This window comes from Sander vitreus, chromosome 20, assembly GCF_031162955.1.
Source record: "Sander vitreus isolate 19-12246 chromosome 20, sanVit1, whole genome shotgun sequence".
NCBI classification, from domain to species: Eukaryota; Metazoa; Chordata; class Actinopteri; order Perciformes; family Percidae; genus Sander; species Sander vitreus.
In genome coordinates, this window is record NC_135874.1 from 6,922,687 (window position 1) to 6,940,431 (window position 17,745).

A 17,745-nucleotide genomic window follows, 5' to 3' on the forward strand; every position below is an offset into this window, starting at 1 on the left:
AGTAAGGTGAACTTAAGTACAGTAAGCCTGCAAACTCTTCTTATAATAGCCTAAACGTAGTTTGAATTAAACAGGAACACCATTGAAGTAATGAAAAGACGTGACTACGTTAACATTACAGTTACACAAAAGGAGAAATTAGCCTAAGAATCATCTGAGAACGTTCCGACTGATTCTTTTTCGAGGAAAGTAAAACATACCTCATTGGGTGTAGGTCAAACATTGGAGGCTGTAGCTCAGCCAGCTCTATGGACGTGATGCCAACAGCCCAGATATCACACAGCTGGTTGTAGCCACCATTCTTCTCCACTGCTGCTACTTCTGGAGCCATCCTGCACAAATTCAGGACAAGAATTCAGTGACGACTCTCCAAACATAAGGAAACAAGACTAGGTCAAAACCTAGTTTATATCTAGACCATATGGTCAATATGCCTAATTGTGGACAAATCGTTACCGGGATAGTCAGAGGTGGTGTCTATAATGTGAATATAGAAATGAAATGTAGAAGTGCTGACCGATAGTATTATCATCATCACGATATGACCATATAACAAACGAGTGTCTGAAACGCAATGAATAAGGAAAATCATTTTATTTAGAGGTGGGTACCAAAAACGCGGTATTAAAACGAGCCCCGGGGCTAAAAACTGTAGTATTTACTATCACACTGCAGCCTTTACCCTGCTCTGTGTCGGGGCTGAACTCCCCACCCACACCCACGTTTGTTTCACTATCTTTGTGGGGACCCGTCATTGACATAATGCATTCCCTAGCCCCTTACCCTAACCTTAACCATCACTACTAAATGCCTAACCTTAACCCTTACCCTCACCCTAACCTAATTCTAACCCTAATCCTAAAACCAAGTCTTAACCCTCAAACAGCCCTTTAACCTTGTGGGGTCCAGCATTTTGGGCCCCACAAGGCTGTGCAGACCCCACAAGTATACTGTATTCCCTGGTTTTTGGACCCCATGAATATAGTAAAACAAACGCAGACAACTACTTCTTACTGTAGCCTAAGTAAGTGCAATAAAATCTTCGTGAGTAAAAAGCAAATATTTGATCAATACACCAGTTCAACAGGCATAAACATGTAGACAGCGATATTTTAATCTCTCTCTCTCATCCACTGCCGTTATGTTAAAACACGCACACAACTCGCTAGTTTGGCTAATTAGCAAATTGTGACAAGATAAAATAAGTCCAACTGTTATCTTAGTTTGCCACGTATCTTAAAATTTGGCATATTCTTGTAAAAAAAAAAAAGACAAACCAGTCCCTCCCAAGTCTTTTAGCGGTAAGTCCACATGACTAATTATTATGCTCGTCAATGACATTGGACCTCAACAGAGGAGGGAGGACAGGATGAATGATTGATACTGACTAATGTCTGAACAATAAATCTCTTGAATCTTTATTCTTCCTAAACTTCACTCAGTATGAGTTCATATAATGACTTTGCTGTTGTAAACATAACTGTTGCTGCTCTACAAACAACATTTAACTTCAGCTAGAAACTGAAACTTAACCCTTGTGTTGACTTCGGGCCACATTGACAGTTTTGTTTTATATCAGAAAAAATAGGACGTAGAAATAAGCGCTGAAAATGTGTAGAAGAAAAATGTTACAATTTAAAACGTTGGAAAAAGCAAAAACAAACTGTGAAAAAAAAGACGTAAAAAAAAGAAGTGTTTTCAAGGTTGACAGGAAGACAACACAAGGGTCCCACTAGCATCGTTTCCTTAGGCTACTTTCAGATGATTTCTCCTTTCTTTATAATGTGTAGGCCGTTTACTTTTTGTTATTTAAGTTGTTTATCTTTTATGGGCTGCACGCTTCCTTTCGGTGACCATGTTGAGCAATATTATAAATGATCTGATACATGATCAAATATGCATCCCCTGCTTGCCAGCCCTTTTGATTTCCCTGCCCCTCTTCCAGCTGTTCTCCTGGAGTTTCAATTCCCCCGATTTTTACATGATGAAATATGAAATCCTGCCCATTATAGCCACTATATTTATTTAGAAATAGCCTTTTGTCATTGCTTGCGCACACACACACAGTGTGCCGTTCATCTGCATGTAGCATACTCTGACCGTGCTTGTGCATTAAAACTCCACCGTGTATTGAGGAAGTTAATCAGCTGATTGAGGGGCAGGTAAAATCCTGTGTCAAGCATCTATCTAACCACTTGTAAACTTTGTAACCACAAACTGTTGTTAGATAAAATATGGTGACACAGACAGTTGACTGTAAAATGTTCTAGTATCTGATTGCAAGTATTTAACAATTGCACAAAGTTTGTTTGTTTTTTTAACCTATTCAACAAAGCCAAAATCAAAGGCCCAATGGCTCATTTAAGGGTGACACACTCACCAGTAAGGTGTTCCAATGAAGGACTTCCTTTTGGCAATGGTTGCTGTTATTTTGGCTGCAACTCCAAAGTCAGCTGTAACAAGGTTTGACAGGGCTTTTCAGATTATGTAATCCACGTACGACTGAAAGCTACAGAAGAGTTCAGGTCCTTGAGAATTAAGATGCTAAAGAGCAACTTACCTAACTTCACATCTCCGTTGTCTGTAAGAAGTATGTTGGCACCCTGTTAAAAAATCCCATAAACATTTTTTTTTTACTGCAAGAAAATACATTCAAGAGGCCATAATAATATTTTATTATCATGAGATTGAGGCTGAAAATGCTGCGCTGATGTGTTCAACTGTTTCATAACAAAGTGCCAAATGTTGTACTTTCTCAGTAACATCTGGTCTAGCTGAAGCATTAACTGCTGGTCTGTTACTGATCTGACTGCAAGTAGAGTTGCACCAGTATCACTGCTTTCTGACAGTTCCACTGACTGTTTCTGTTGGAGAGACTCACTCTGAGTCTCTCTGGTGGCATCCTGCGGTGAGAGTAAAGGAAACAGGAAGTGCTTGCTGCATAGAGCTGAGTAAAGATAACAGGTTCAGCCCTGACCTTCTGTGATAACACATGAGACTGAGGCTCCAGTCTGTGTGCATGCACAAGGCGTGATCAACTTCAGCTCAACCTCAAAACCGCTGTAAGTGACACGTTTTCGAGTGAGCACATCCCCAGCTACACTTTTTGTGTGACTTCAGTTCACACCTCTGCAGCATCAGAGAGGTCAGACCTCTGGACTGCTTAAAGTGCCCATATTATGAAAAAAAAACACACTTTTCTGTTATTTTGTGCCGACACCAGCGCACACGTGCCTGACGGTGAAGGGCAATGGCAGAGAAGATTTGGCAAATTTTTCATGGGCACAACTAGGGGTGGTACGGTTCACAAAACCCACGGTTCGGTTCGTATCACGGTTTTAGGGTCACGGTTTTCGGTTCTATGCGGTTCTTGTTATTTCTTTTAATCTTTAACAGTCCAGAAATATACTTCAGCATTTGATATACAGCTTAATTATCCACAATGTAGGATACAGCATTACATAATTATATAGTTATATCATGTAATCATGCACAAACTGAATTTGACTTGACTTTAAGCACATTATTGGGACCATCTCTGAGGAAAGCTAGCTGAGATTTTGATACAGCAAGAGGGAATACATTGAGGATTTCAACAAGCTTTTCATTTATTTGGCAAAAAAAGGAGACTATGCATTGCCATCTACAGGAACTTTTGTGCCTTTTTAGCACATGAAGATTGAAATATTACAGAATATCAATTGAAATAACTTGCATTTATCAAACTGCCAACTTCAGTGTAGCTCTTACAAAACTTTATCCTTTAAAATAAAAAGAGAGGAACTCTTAAAGCTCCGTCTTTTGAATAAGTCAGAATACGTTAAACATAAAAACAGTTAACATTGTTAGTTCATTTCCTATCCTGGCCTGGGCTGGGACACACAGTCATACGGTTTGATAAAGTACTTATTGGACTTATCATTGCACTTACAATAACGAGCGTAGCTGTCAGGTCCTCCTGTATACGTCTCATCTCCGTTTTTTCCTGTATCCACCGTGTGTGTTTGTATGTGTGTTTGTGTGCGCGCGTCAGTTGCGGGGAAAACTGAGCAGCCCCGCCCACTGCAGAGACCCGACAGGATCTAAACTGCAGCCGCTTCAGCGACTTTAGAGTGAAAGAAACGTTACAGTACATTGATGTTAAAATGTATACAGGTTGGCAGGACGGTCTGAAATGTTTTGCACGGTCTTTAGCTGTACGTTTTGTTGGTAACTTGTCCACACCTCTTCTTTCGTGCGAAAGAGAAACACACTGTCTGAGGTCACATACGGGCACCTGATGGGCACGAGGCTACATTGCGCATGCGTCGAACCGTGCGGCACACACACGCTCCGAACCGAGACAAGCGGACAGAGCGGTTCGGATGTTTTTTCATGAACCGTACCACCTCGCATGCATGTTCCTTAAAAATGGGGCAACATTTAAAAGGGAACTAAACAGGCTTTCCAACAGTATAAGATTTATTGCCAAAAAGCATTGTTACCACAGAGAAATAATCTACCAAACACAAATTTCCTTACTTTTTGTGCTAAGTTTACAATTATGAACCTGAAAATGAGCAGAAAATGAGCATAATATGGGCACTTTAAGGAGCAACAACAGTTTACAGTGACATTAATTGTTTTCAAGCTGTGCAACTGCTGCATCTTTTTGTCAGTTTCACTCTTCTTCTCCCCCCCCCAAATTCTCTTGTGTTTTGAGATTTGTTGCTAAAAGATTTAATGTTAATCTGTCTGTGTTGGCATGAGGCAAAGTGTCAGCGTGTGGCATATAACAATAGGTCTGAACTGGATAAGATTAAGGCTAAAAGAGAACAAAAAGTAGAAAAGATAGGATACCTTGATGTCACGGTGCATCTTGCCCTTGCTGTGCAGATATCCCAAACCCTGTAAAGGAAATTAATGTATTCAGTAATGAGTTCAACTGATGTTCCAAACATTGAAATTTTTTTTTTTTTTTATAAATGATTTAAAAGTGCAATTACCTGTATGGTCTCTCTGCAGACATATGCTATCTGAAGCTCCGAGAGAGGTCCCGTCACTATAACACAATTTCATTCCATGTTTGCAGGACAAGGATTAAGGCAGAAATAAGTTTTACAATGGATATACAGTATTTCAAAAACATTTTATGACTGCATCTTTCTAGTAATGAATAGCTCACCATGATAAATGTCCTGCAGAGATCCTCCACCACAGTACTCCATACATATCCAAAGCTTCTCTCGACTGATGACATCAGAGAAAATGATTACAATAGGAACTGCTGCTTTGCTAAGTAGCAAACGATAAGCAGCACAAGCATTCTACAAAGGTGTCTTGTTAAACAAGTTATGTTGCACAAACCAGCAATCCTTCCTGAAACAACTTGGCCAACACATGTTAATAAACGAGGTTAAGTACTGGATGTCTGAGAAGAGAGGGGTGAGTAGAAAAATGATGACAACCCTCTGACAAATAGCTAAAAATAAGACCAGTGTGACTGTGATCAAACTGTGACACTTTCCCAGCGGAGGTGAGGATACTGTACTGTACACTGCCTCAGAGTCCCAATTACAACTGTGCTACTTTTCAAACCTTTTAGCTGGACATGGAAATGATTTGAGGTCAGGAAACAGGTCTGAACGGAAACTTGATTCCCCCACAAAACTGTGGTTCTTCTAATACAATTTATCGAGTTTTATAAAAAATGAACGCATGGTGGGTTGCTCATTAACATTTTACAGTAACCATTTGTGCTCTATGCGGCGAGACTGCATAAGACATGCCTGCTGTGATAAGACATGCATCTCTCTGGACTAACAGCCATATAAAACAGATCAGAGGCTCATATTCCAGTTAAACCTGCTGGAAGTCTGAGGCAGTGGTGGGCGGACCGGCCCTACTTCCTTTCAGATACCAGCCACAAGACATGGGCTCCGTTAAAACATAAGAGCTGCATCCTGGCGCTGAAGGGCCTAGTCAGCACTACAAGTCAGTTGAAAAGTTGAGTCACACTTTCACAAACAGGTGTGACTAAGTGATTAATTACATCATGTGAGTTTCAGGCAGTGGCTCCGGCTTATTAAATGCTTTTGACAGTAACATGAATTCCACAAATGTTACACCTTGGTCTGGCTGCGAGAAAGAAGAAAATACTGAGTATAAAATGACAAAGCAGGAGTATTTTAAGCTGGCTCTTACCAGAGGTAGCTCCCAAAGTAGGCCACAATATTGTGGTGCATGCATTCCTTCACCATGAAGATTTCCTGCTGTATGATGGAAAAGTCATCCCCTGGAAACAGAGGGAGAAATCACACAGACACATGGACAAAAAGTTATATTTTCATTTTCTGCCAGGGAACTGTTTCATTTTAAAACGAGACATTATCCATTTGGAAATAAACACCTCACAAAATTATTGTGGGCATGAAATTACAACAATTTGATTTATGATTCATCTCCAGAATACAATTTGTTGTTTTTTTTTATACTAGAACAAACCTTGAATTTGAAATGTTGGAAAAAAAAAAAAAAAAAAAAAAAACACTCATAGCATTTCAGATGATACAAAGGTTGTGCACACCTTAAACTTTAGGTTTCAGAAAACACTTAAATATTTCTTTAGTTTGCCGAACTCAAAACCACAGAACAAATTCTTCTCATGTTTCCCTCTGACTATATGGTTCAATATTTCATCTCTGTGTAAATACAGCAGATTATAAAACAGCCAATAAAAATAGAAGGAACACCTTGTACTTTTAAAGTTTATGTGGTATAGGCTGATATACAGGCCGCTTTCCAGTTCAGCAAAGCACTCTAACACATCCGACCAGTAGGAAGTAAGAAGACTAAAATATGTAAGCCCAGCTGCTCCCAATTGTGCAGAGACGTAGTCCTGGAATACATTAACAGGAGGTTACGATCTACCAGACTCTGCCAGCTTCAGCGCTCTATCAACAGACTGTCATCGGTCCAGATTAAGCTCATTTAATGGATTCAATCTCTGCCACAATTTTTTTAAGTGTGTCAATTCTGGTCTTTTGATGGATACATTCTGTAATAAATGGCTGTGTCACAAAATAGTATCAAGCTAGGTTTGGCAACTACCACCAGCTGTGGCCTGAAGACAAAAAGAAGTTGTTGACCTGCACTTTACTGCAATACATAGCTCCAGGTGGCTTGTGGTCTAGCCTAATTAAAATGATACAGGGGCATTTTGATTTTGGAAGAAAACATCTCTGCCTAGACATCCTGGACCACAGAGGCATTTGTTCGAGCACACAAACAACGTTTTTACCCAATGAAAAGAGCAGTCCTGTTTTCAGTCTGTCTGGGTGGGGTTAGGCTCTCTCACATGAGCCTCTGAATTAAAGTCTGCTTGGAATGCCAACACGTGCATAACTTTCCAGCTGATAAACAAACTGGTGAATTTCCATTTTCTTTAAACTTATCATCAGCTACGAATTTGGGTATTTAGTCACATCAGAAGGCTTGAGATAATATAACTATTTAATTTAAAAATAACAAAAACTATGTACCTGCATCCCTTGTGACCATGAGTGTACATCCAACTGGTTTTACATGGTAGCTTTGGATACATCTATTAATATAAGACATTAATTAGCTTGATTCAACTTCCTGCTTAAATCCTCTTCATGAGATTTCTCTCATTTGCTCAGCACCCTGTCACAGTCCTGTCCCTGCACGCTTGAGACCTGGCTTCAATGATTCATTACTACAAGCTAATTCTGTCCATATCTTTTTATTACTTTTGTTACAGAGGCTTAACAAGTCTGTAAAAAGAATAAATGACGTGTGCTCAAGAATGTCAACAGAGGCTATGTTAAAGTGCCAATCATTCAATTTGAACCCCTCCCTTCTATCTGTAAAATTAGAGATGAATGTCTCAGTCTCAGAGAAGCTAGTGCTTGACACTGCTTTGATCGTTTAGCTAGAGAAAGGTCGCAATTTAGTTATTTTTTTATTTTGTTATTAATTATTGTTATTTCATTTTGTGTCATTTCAGAGGAGGAACTACTGTTGATCACAAACATTTTCAACATGGTTGACAGAGAGAAAATTGTGCAAGGAGCCACAAAATTTTGAGCAAAGGTTATTTCAGTGACATGAATCTGAGCTTGGTAAAAAAAAAAATTAAAAAAAAACATAAGACAATATTCTCTTTCAGTTGAGGTCTAGGCCTAAGAGAGTAGCCACTTCCTCTCAGACTAAGCGCTTCCCTCTGCTCTCTGAATATACACATCCTCGCTTATTGCTTCAATTCAGTGTGTTGGAGGTATTCTATGTTAAGTCTTGACCAATCTCACGCTAATATGGTGTGATATGATATGATAGATGTTCTGTCAGTTTATACATAAGTTTATCTTTAAATTAAAAAGGGCAAACAGATCAATAATTACGCACCATCCGAGGAGATTCGAAAACCTTTCCAAAAGTTACTGCTTCTGTTCTGACATAACCCCTTATAGAAAATAAATGTAACTGCATGCAGAGATGAGACATTGTTCCACACCCAAACGGCTTGCAGCAGAATTTCTAATGGAAACAGCCAGGAGGCGGGTGCCAACTTCTCAGGGACAGTAACGACAAAACACGAAAAAAACAAAAACAAAACAAAAACGAAAATGACAGAAAAAGAGAAAATGACTTGTCATAAGAAGAAAAGAGGTATAGTGAGAGATGTAATAATAGTGTTTAAAAGAAATGACTACTACAAGTGTGTACACTGCAAGAGGAAAAGAGAAATAAAGAAAAAGGCTCCCCATCTTCCCTCAATGGTGGGAATTTGGTTTTAAATAGTTATTTACCATCCAGAATCCAATCAGATTAACCTGCAATGTGCCCTACAGTCCCTGCAGCCAGAGAGCTTGACCACTCCCATTTCCTTTCTCTGTCTGTCCCTCACTTCATAGCACCGTCACTCCTCCTGGTCAAACCTGTTTGATTCTGTGGTCCGCCTAAAGCTGTTTACCTGAAGCACTTGCAAAAAGAGGAGGTGGGGGGTAAAGTAAAGACAGTCCTGCTTAAACATGAACAGAGAGAATATGAATGGTCTTTAAAGACACTTTGATAACCTGCTGAGGGCTATTCAACTGGGATACATGTACAGGAACATAGCTAGGGCCATTTTTGACTAGAAAATGTAACACTGCTCTAAACCTATTTAACATAAAACTTAGCTGTACACTAAGCCTATTTCCACTCTTTATCTGTGTATTATTTCTGTACTCCTTATTTATCATTTAAGTTTGCACAAATGATATTTACTACGAATGTAGATCAGTGACTGCGTTAGAATTAATTGTTTGCGTCACCTTTCAACCAAAAAAGGGTGTGTTGCTTCTCCAGTGTGAGGAAATAACTAATCGATTAATCAGGAAAGTATTTAGCTTTAGGATTCATCAAGAATAAAAAACTATTGTAATTTGTGCCCCAGAGTGCAGATTTACTTCTATTTTTAATAGAATTTATTTCTATTCTCAAAGGTCATGACAGACTGTGCCACAGGCCTCCGTAGATGGCGTGCGCGCTATGAGCAAGCACGCAGACGTTTATGCTTAACGCATTGTTCGTTGCAGTATTCTCCGAAACGCCAGGGGCGTACAGACAAAATAATCTGTGAATAAGCAAGAAGTAATAGAGAAGAAGAGAGCGGAAGTAAAGGAAAGTAGGCTGCCTGGCAGCAGTACTAAACACATCCATGATGAACACCGACGTACCACCAAGCATTGCATTTGTGCAATTATTAATGTTACTGCCACTTATCTCCAAGTGGAAATAACTGTCTGCCTCTTGATGTTACCAACACTCTTTCTATAAAGGGCTGGTTTTTTTTTTAGCTTTGACAAAGCGATCCCTCATGTTTTTCCACACTCTCCAGCAAAATACTTCTTTTCCCAGTGTGGTGTCTCTCTGACCACATGTTTAAGGCTGTTTGACTCCCTGTGGTCTGTACATGGAGAATCATACAGATTTTTGTACAGGCAAACTTGCCCAACCAGTCTTCCCAGCCAACCATGCCGAAATGAAATGCGCAGCGCGTGCCGGGTTACAGAAAGTCAGAGGTGCACGACCTCTCGCCGCAACAACTTGCGGAGCCTTCGCGCTGGAAACGAGAGACGTGACATCATTTAATGGCTCGCGCCGGGAACACCACAGCTACCATTAACCAAGCAATAGCCCCCTGCTCTTCTGCTTCACACACACACACACACACACACACACACAAATCCCCCCTCCTACTATATTCCAGCAGAAAATGAATCGCGTTAATTAAGAGCTCTACACCCCTACAGACAAAAAAAAAATCTGAGCGTTTATTTAATTACAGCTCAGATGTCATGATGACACCTGAGGAAAACAACGCATGTAAACTTCGTACAAAAACATACCCCCAACCGCTCACTGCCAGACTAACACAAACGGTGACATGATGAATGAAAGAGAAAACAAGCATAAGTGAATCTCTTCCTTCACTGACTGGTAATCATCTCAGCTCAGTCTGGTTGCTGGTGGTACAAAGCCCTCACCGTAATCCCACTAATCTGGAACTGTCACTAGGTCAACGACAGCACAGACACTAAAGCCAGGCACAGCCAGAAATGTTCTCCTCTCCTTTTTCACATGAAAGATCTCAACTGACGTCGCTCTTCATATTACCTTATAGATAGACATGGTTCTGGACGCTACATACTGTTATTTTGAATATTGAAACAAAAACATGTAAAACAACAATGGGGCTATGATCACATACATATTTGCAGTCATGAGTATTGGCACTGTACAACAATATTTTCATTTGTAGTCTTTTTAGTACTTTTTGTGCATTCCGTTTTTGTGCAAAACCCTGGAAAATACTAGACTTATTTTTCAGACTCTCTCAGCTCTGACAAACACATTTTTACCTCATTGTGATGAGAAAAACTGAGATAATGAGAAGATCACTCTTACCTGGTTCCAACTTTATGATCTTCACCGCAGCAAGCTCCCCTGTTTGTATGTTTCGGGCCTGAAAGACACAACAGCACAATGGTCAGCAAGGCTATCACAATACTGCCGTTACTGCTTTAATCAGGACTTGTATTCCAACTGTTCATGACAAAACTAGAAGTTTGATTAGTCAACCTACAGAAAATAATAATAATTCATAGATAGATTCACAGATAATTCATTAATAATTTTTTCATCCAACTAGCACACAGCCACTCAAATGTGAGGTTCTGTCACTTTTGTTTGTCTTATTTTTAAGTTTTTAGGTCACTATTTTTTGTGTTTTTTACTTAATATTTCTAAGCTAAACTTTTGATTGAAAAAAAATAACCAACAGATTCATCAATAATGAAAATAATCGTCAGTTGCATAACATGATACTGTATTCTGATGGAACATTGGTTACAATTTGGGCCTACATAACAATGAGATAACATATGAGATGTTTATTGTAATGAGATGACAATGATATGAGATGATAAAAAAGTGGAGCGGAAACATTCAACTGTGGGATACAAATGCCAGCACCTCCTCCAGTCAAATTCAACATCATTACATTCTTGAGTGAAGTAGTAGCTCAAACCTAAAGCCTGCTTAAACAAGCATCATCACCAGAGCTCATGCTGGACAGTGTAAACCTTTAAATATCCCTGCTGTAGAGGACTTGAGATTCACTCAGTTTAAGAGTAGCATCATTTTGTTCACTCTTGATATTCTTTTTGTTTCTTCTGTATATTTGGACAGTACCATCAGTTTGGTACTTTGTTATGTCAATGGCAACATCCCAATGGTTATTAGATTTAAAAACATCAATCATTTGTGAAATTTCTATCTTAAAGTAGGTTGCACTGATTTCCAAATTCAGGTCAAGAAGGGATGCTCCCTAATCCGTAGGAGTGACATGATGGGACGAGCAACTAAATCAACCGTAAACCACAAGACCCTCCAAGCATGGCCACCTTTCAACACAGGGAATGTGCTGGTGATTCATACACATAAACAGAATAACACACACAGCTTATACATGTTCTGCAGCTGACACCACAGGTGCATACACACAAACAAAGAACAGAAACCTATTCTACAAAAAAAAAATGTATGTATATATAAAAATGTATATGTACTGCTCTATGGCACATTTGTTCAGCTTTCAATTGTGGAAGTCAGTGAAGTAAAGAGACCACCAATACGTGCTCACAACCTCTGTCTATCTTTACATTTCCTGAAGTAGCTAAAGTCAAACTGAGAACTAAACCCAGAAAGGGTAAGTTCTGAAATGACCGTTCAAATAGCATGTGATTCAGCAGACAACACAAGCTTTAACAACCTCAAACAACCTTTAACTGGAGGAAGGAGTATTCTGGCATGTAACCTCTACGATCTGACACAATATCAATCACCATATCTACATAGATCTAAGGTTCAGCTAACTGTAGTGAAAATGTAGACGCTGACTCAATAAGCACGAAAATGTTTCCTTACATCCAAATTTTAATAACGTCAAGTAAGTTCTGGCACACTAAAGGAATACTGAAGAGCTTGGGCTGCTCGATTATGGAAAGAATCATAATCACGATTATTTTGGTCAATATCGAAATCACGATTATTTTACACGTATACTCCTGACTTTTGGAAAGACGTTATTATTGAATTTAAAAACAAACAAACAGTGAAACAGTTAAACAAATCAACAGTAGAGGATGGATACCTGAACCGAGCCAGTCGGGACCCGACCGGCCGTGCCGGGTTCGGACAGATATTTAGAAATGATGTTTTTGGGTTTGGGTCGGGCTCGGTCACATCAGCGCGATAAGGCATTGAACGTTTTAAATTAAACAGCTTATTAACGTGCGCTTGTTGCCCCGTGTGCGCTGATGCGCTCATCTGTTGACATTTCTGAATGCCTTCCTACAGTTGCTAAATAAAAGCGGGCTTTCCACACAAACAAATGTACATGTGTCATTAGTATGAGAAAAAAAATGACTGTGTCGGGCTTGGACATAAATATCTTATTGCCTGTCGGGCTCGAACAGAAAAATGCGGCCCTACTCCACTCACCTACATTACTGACCTTTTGTAGATACTGTTACTGGCATTTCATCTGCTAATGCAAACTCAAAAAAACTAAAAACTTAAATTATTTCTTTAAATAATCAAAAGATTCTGCTACATAATGCGTAGTAACCTTTAAGAACTACTGATTCTAAAAGAAATTCCAGCATTTAAAAAGGATATTATAACAACAACAACAACCTACGCTGAGAGCCAGGCGTATGACATTATAATGAAGATAAATGAATCATTATCTCCAGTAATAATACAGCGCAATATGATTTGATTCTTAAATTAATATAATCAGAGGTAATAAATCATCCAAGGCGAGGAATGCTGTGTCCATTAAAAGTCAACTGAGCACAGCAGGCCCAAGGAGGACTTTTCCCAATTGAAGGTGTTTCTGCTGTCAGTGCGGCCCGGAACACACCCATAGTGAAACGCATGTTTAGACAGGGGCCTGATCATATTTAAGTCCGCTGCAGCCCTTAGCCGGCGAGCTGTGGGAGAATACCAGGCGCAGCATTCCACCAGTGGCCTTGTCTGGGGGTTGGGGCTGGCCAGAGAGGCTTTGTATGAAGAGGGACCATGACAGGCTGCCTCAACTATCACACCCTGGATCAGATAGATCGTCTGTTTAGCTGTGGCAGATGGATAAACAAGAAAATTCCCCAGCAAAACACACCTCCCTACAGCCAACAGACAGTGAAAAATGCGGATACATCTTGTTTAGCTGGACAGTTTCTATATAGACTTAATTTATTTTTCTCGTTTCTCATTCAACATTTTGTTAGTGCAATGCAGGAGCACAGTGCCATCTTTATGTCTACAGTACACGCCAACTAAGAATTTATAATCACTCCTCCAGTAACTTTCCTCAAAAACTGCATCCACTTGATACAAATACAGCCATAAAGATATGATAAAAACTTTGGATTTTACAGTACAGAAATGTTTTAACACTGGGACATCGTGTTTTGAGCTGTTCAGTCTGCTTGTTTGACTCTTGAATAATTGTAAATGTGTACATGTTGCTGTCTGTAAATGTAAAAGACTGCACTCTTACCCAATTTCATCTGAGTTACCTAAAAACAAAACTGAAGGGCTAAAGGCAGTAAATAAATAAATAAATAAATACATTTTTCCTCTAAAGTAACATAAATATCACAATACTGTAGCTTATAGTCTGGCAATATGTATTTTAGCATAATCGCCTGCACCATCATGTCAACGATACTGAGTGCAATTTGTAGACCTACAGTACAGATTATTTACATTTATATACGATTATTAATAAATTCTACTCAATCTATATGTCTTTGTTCTGTTGTGAAAAAAGCTCAATAAACAAAGTTTAAAAAGATTCTACACAATAACTCATAGTTAGCCAAAATCCATTTTAGGGAAAGATTACTGCGGGCTTTAATACATGCTTTCGACCAGTGATGGGTAAGATTCTCTCCACAGCAGAAAGAAAAAAGGTGATGTGGATAAAATGGACAAGCAGTACAAGCATTGATCTCACTGAGCCTGAACAGTCAAACGGGTTCAGGAAATTGTTTCACTTAACCGTGACGCAGCTTGCACAACCAGTAAAACAACACTAGGGCTGCAACCATTATTTATTATTGATTAATCTGCAGACTTTTATTCTTGATTAACTGACTAATAATTTAGTCTATAAATTGTCAAAAAAATAGAGAAAAATGCTCATCATAGTTTCTCATAGCAACATTTTCAAATTGCTTGTTTTGTACCACCAACAGTCCAAAACCCAAAGATATTTCATTTATCATATATGTCAATATGACATTTGACTGAATCAATCAAGCGATTATAGATTACTTTTCTTTTGATCTAATAATCGATTAATTAACTAATCAGTCTCTTATATCTCACAATTAATATATTACACAGCAGCTTGTTTCATGTGGCAGTATTATATGGTTAGGTACAATATGATTCCCACCCTCATTAAACAATGTGGTATCATCTGCGGTTATTCCTGCCAATAAGTGGATTTTAGTAGGCAGCTTCTGCCAAATGTGTTGACCACATGTTATCATGACTTACAAAACAAACAACCCTCTGTCTTCAATTAAGTTGATTTGTCATGTGACGGTAAACCAAGATATGTCCAGCTCTAATGACAGGATGTGGGAACTTCACTGTACCTTGTACACGTCTCCATATGTTCCACTTCCCACCCTCTGAATGAGCTCAAAGTCATGCTGAGGGTTCCTCCTCTGGATTTCACCGCTTGGCCGAGGAAAGATATCCATGGTAGCTTGAACCAAACGATCCTTTACATTTAGTTGATACAATCTGGTGGCGGTGGTTTGATGAAGCAAAGGTCCTGAATATAGATGTTAATCACCGTTACTCAGACGGTCCTCCCTCGTACTCCATGTCCTGATAGAGAGACATATGAAAAGTTTTGGAAGAAAATCTTAATGTGACGTTATGGAAAAGGGATACTGGTAACACAAAGTTGACAAATATTTCATCTGTGGGTGTATTTTGGACTATTACCCCTGACCATTGCACAAATTATACATACTGTAAACTTTTGCACATCCCCTGATCAATAGCATTGTACACCCTGCAATAAACCGTACAGCCTTCCTTCTTATCCCTTTCTGAAACATTATTATTTGTTAAAGTGTCTTTTACATATCTGTTCTGCGTTTATGTTCTTGACTAACGTTATAGCAGTACTTTGCCTCATTGTTTGTTCCTTTTTAAATGTTTATTGTATGCAACAAATACACCAAGGCAAATACTTTGCAAGTGAAAATTTGCTTTGGTAATAAATCAGATTCTGACAATCGCAACAGAAAAGATGAAGATATTCTGTCACATATCGTGACATCTGCCAGCCAACACCAACAGCTTAACCTAGAAATGTAGCTATTTCCTTATAAACTTCTAACGTTACTCACATTAAAGTTACTCATAGCTCGCCCTACACATTAAAATGACTTGGGAATAACGTTAGCATGGACATTGTGGTCATTCCAGCAAATAGCCAGAGCCAGGTCTAACGTGAGTTAGGGAGCTTAGCATCCAGGCAAGTCAGCTAACAGCTAGCGCTAATGCTAACTAGCAAACGTTAACTTAGCTTTGCCACTGGTTCTAACTTCAACTGTGCCTACCTTTAACAATGCAAACACTGTGGACGAGTGTGTCTTGCATTTTAAGTCTTTTAGAGGCCTTTAACCGTACGATGGCGTCGAATAGTAGCACAAAAAAGAAGAAAAGCGTCCCCTTTGTTATCGAGGAAACAGTAATAAACTTCAGTTGGCTGTTGCTGTTCACTCCGTCTCCTTCGGTGCAACAGCAGCGCAGACGTTAACGACAGTCGAGTTCGGTCCTCGCACGAATTGCAGCATTAAGTTTAACCGTTGACATGTCATTTCCCTCTGCTGACAGTTTTAGAGAAGCCTCGCACTCCTGTGTAAAATATGAACGGTAAACTACATCAATAATTTCAAGTATTACTCTTAAATGTATTCCCCCCAAAAAAAATCTGCCGAAAAAGCAACAATCTGTTGCTAATCTCTGTGGAGTCGATCCTGCTGCATTCATGAACTCCTCGGAAGAGCTAAACTCTCGAAAGAAAAAAGCAATACCTAGAAAATGTCGTGTGCCATAACCACAATCAAGTATTAAATGTAATTGTTTGCACCAGTTACTGCTACTGGTAGGGATTTTTTGTTTCAGCACATACATGCCAAGGGTATTGCAGAAGGTTCTGACATCCCCAGTTTTTAATTAGGTACATTTACTCCACTACTGTAATCAAGTACAAGTCTTAGGCACTTGTAATTTTCTGCATAGTACTGCATAGTAGAACTATTGAACTTTTTACTCCACTTCATTTACCTAGTTACTTTGCAGATTTGCAAATATTAAAAACCTAGAATGACAATATGAAATATAGTGTTTTTTTGTTACACAGTAAATTAAACTACCGGAAAACCCATATAAAATAATTTAGCTACAATCAGCTCCACCTTGGTCAGCGACAACATTAAAATACAGTAATAATAATCATGCAGTATAGTATAACTTTGACAGAGGCTATTTTGCCTGCATAGTGGATACTTCTTTTGCACTTTTATAATTTGAAATGCAGGGCTTTTATTTGTAAAGCTGTACTTTTTACTCCACTACGTTTATTTGACAATAATAGTTGCTTTTAACGTTTAAAAAAACATTTGCTTATATGACACGATGTAGTACTATACTACCAATCTACCCAGTAGTATAAAAGTATTTAATATAATTGGCTGCACATTGTCGAACTACAACATTAAATTGCTCTCACATGTGGGCTATTTGTTATTTGTTAGTGATAAAAAACAGAATAATATAATAGTACTTTATATAGTACTTTTACGTTTGATACTAAGTACATTTTACTGATAATATTTCTGTATTTTTAATTAAGTAACATTTTGAATTCAGGACTTTTAAAGGATACTTATACCACCACCTGCTAGGCATAGGCTACATCAGTATGTAGAGTATTTTCTGTGGAGATATTTTCGATAGTACGCGAAGGCAGCACGTTTACCATTCTCTGTGTAATTACCGCCACCTACCGATGGAAGCTGTGAATACATGTTCATAGCAGACTCAATGAAAGCGACTGGAACTCAATTGCAACAGCCATACTTCACATTCTCAGTGGTTGCA

The 17,745-nt window shown here is 38.9% G+C and overlaps 1 protein-coding gene across 2 annotated transcripts in view; it reads right to left on the reverse strand.

Annotated features, from left to right (window-relative positions):
- Positions 1-16,641, reverse strand: part of map4k5 (mitogen-activated protein kinase kinase kinase kinase 5) — a 34,442-nt gene extending 17,801 nt beyond the window's left edge. For both annotated transcript variants that reach the window (XM_078276937.1, XM_078276936.1), the window contains exons 1-10: positions 16,200-16,641; positions 15,219-15,456; positions 10,954-11,011; positions 6,184-6,274; positions 5,165-5,229; positions 4,986-5,041; positions 4,840-4,887; positions 2,561-2,603; positions 2,381-2,453; positions 201-332 (exon numbers count right to left, since the gene is read on the reverse strand). In XM_078276937.1, the coding sequence (XP_078133063.1) occupies positions 201-332; positions 2,381-2,453; positions 2,561-2,603; positions 4,840-4,887; positions 4,986-5,041; positions 5,165-5,229; positions 6,184-6,274; positions 10,954-11,011; positions 15,219-15,326 (674 nt within the window). In that variant the 5' untranslated portion in view covers positions 15,327-15,456; positions 16,200-16,641. The remainder of the gene's footprint in view (positions 1-200; positions 333-2,380; positions 2,454-2,560; positions 2,604-4,839; positions 4,888-4,985; positions 5,042-5,164; positions 5,230-6,183; positions 6,275-10,953; positions 11,012-15,218; positions 15,457-16,199) is intronic.
- Between the last annotated feature and the right edge of the window lie 1,104 nt (positions 16,642-17,745).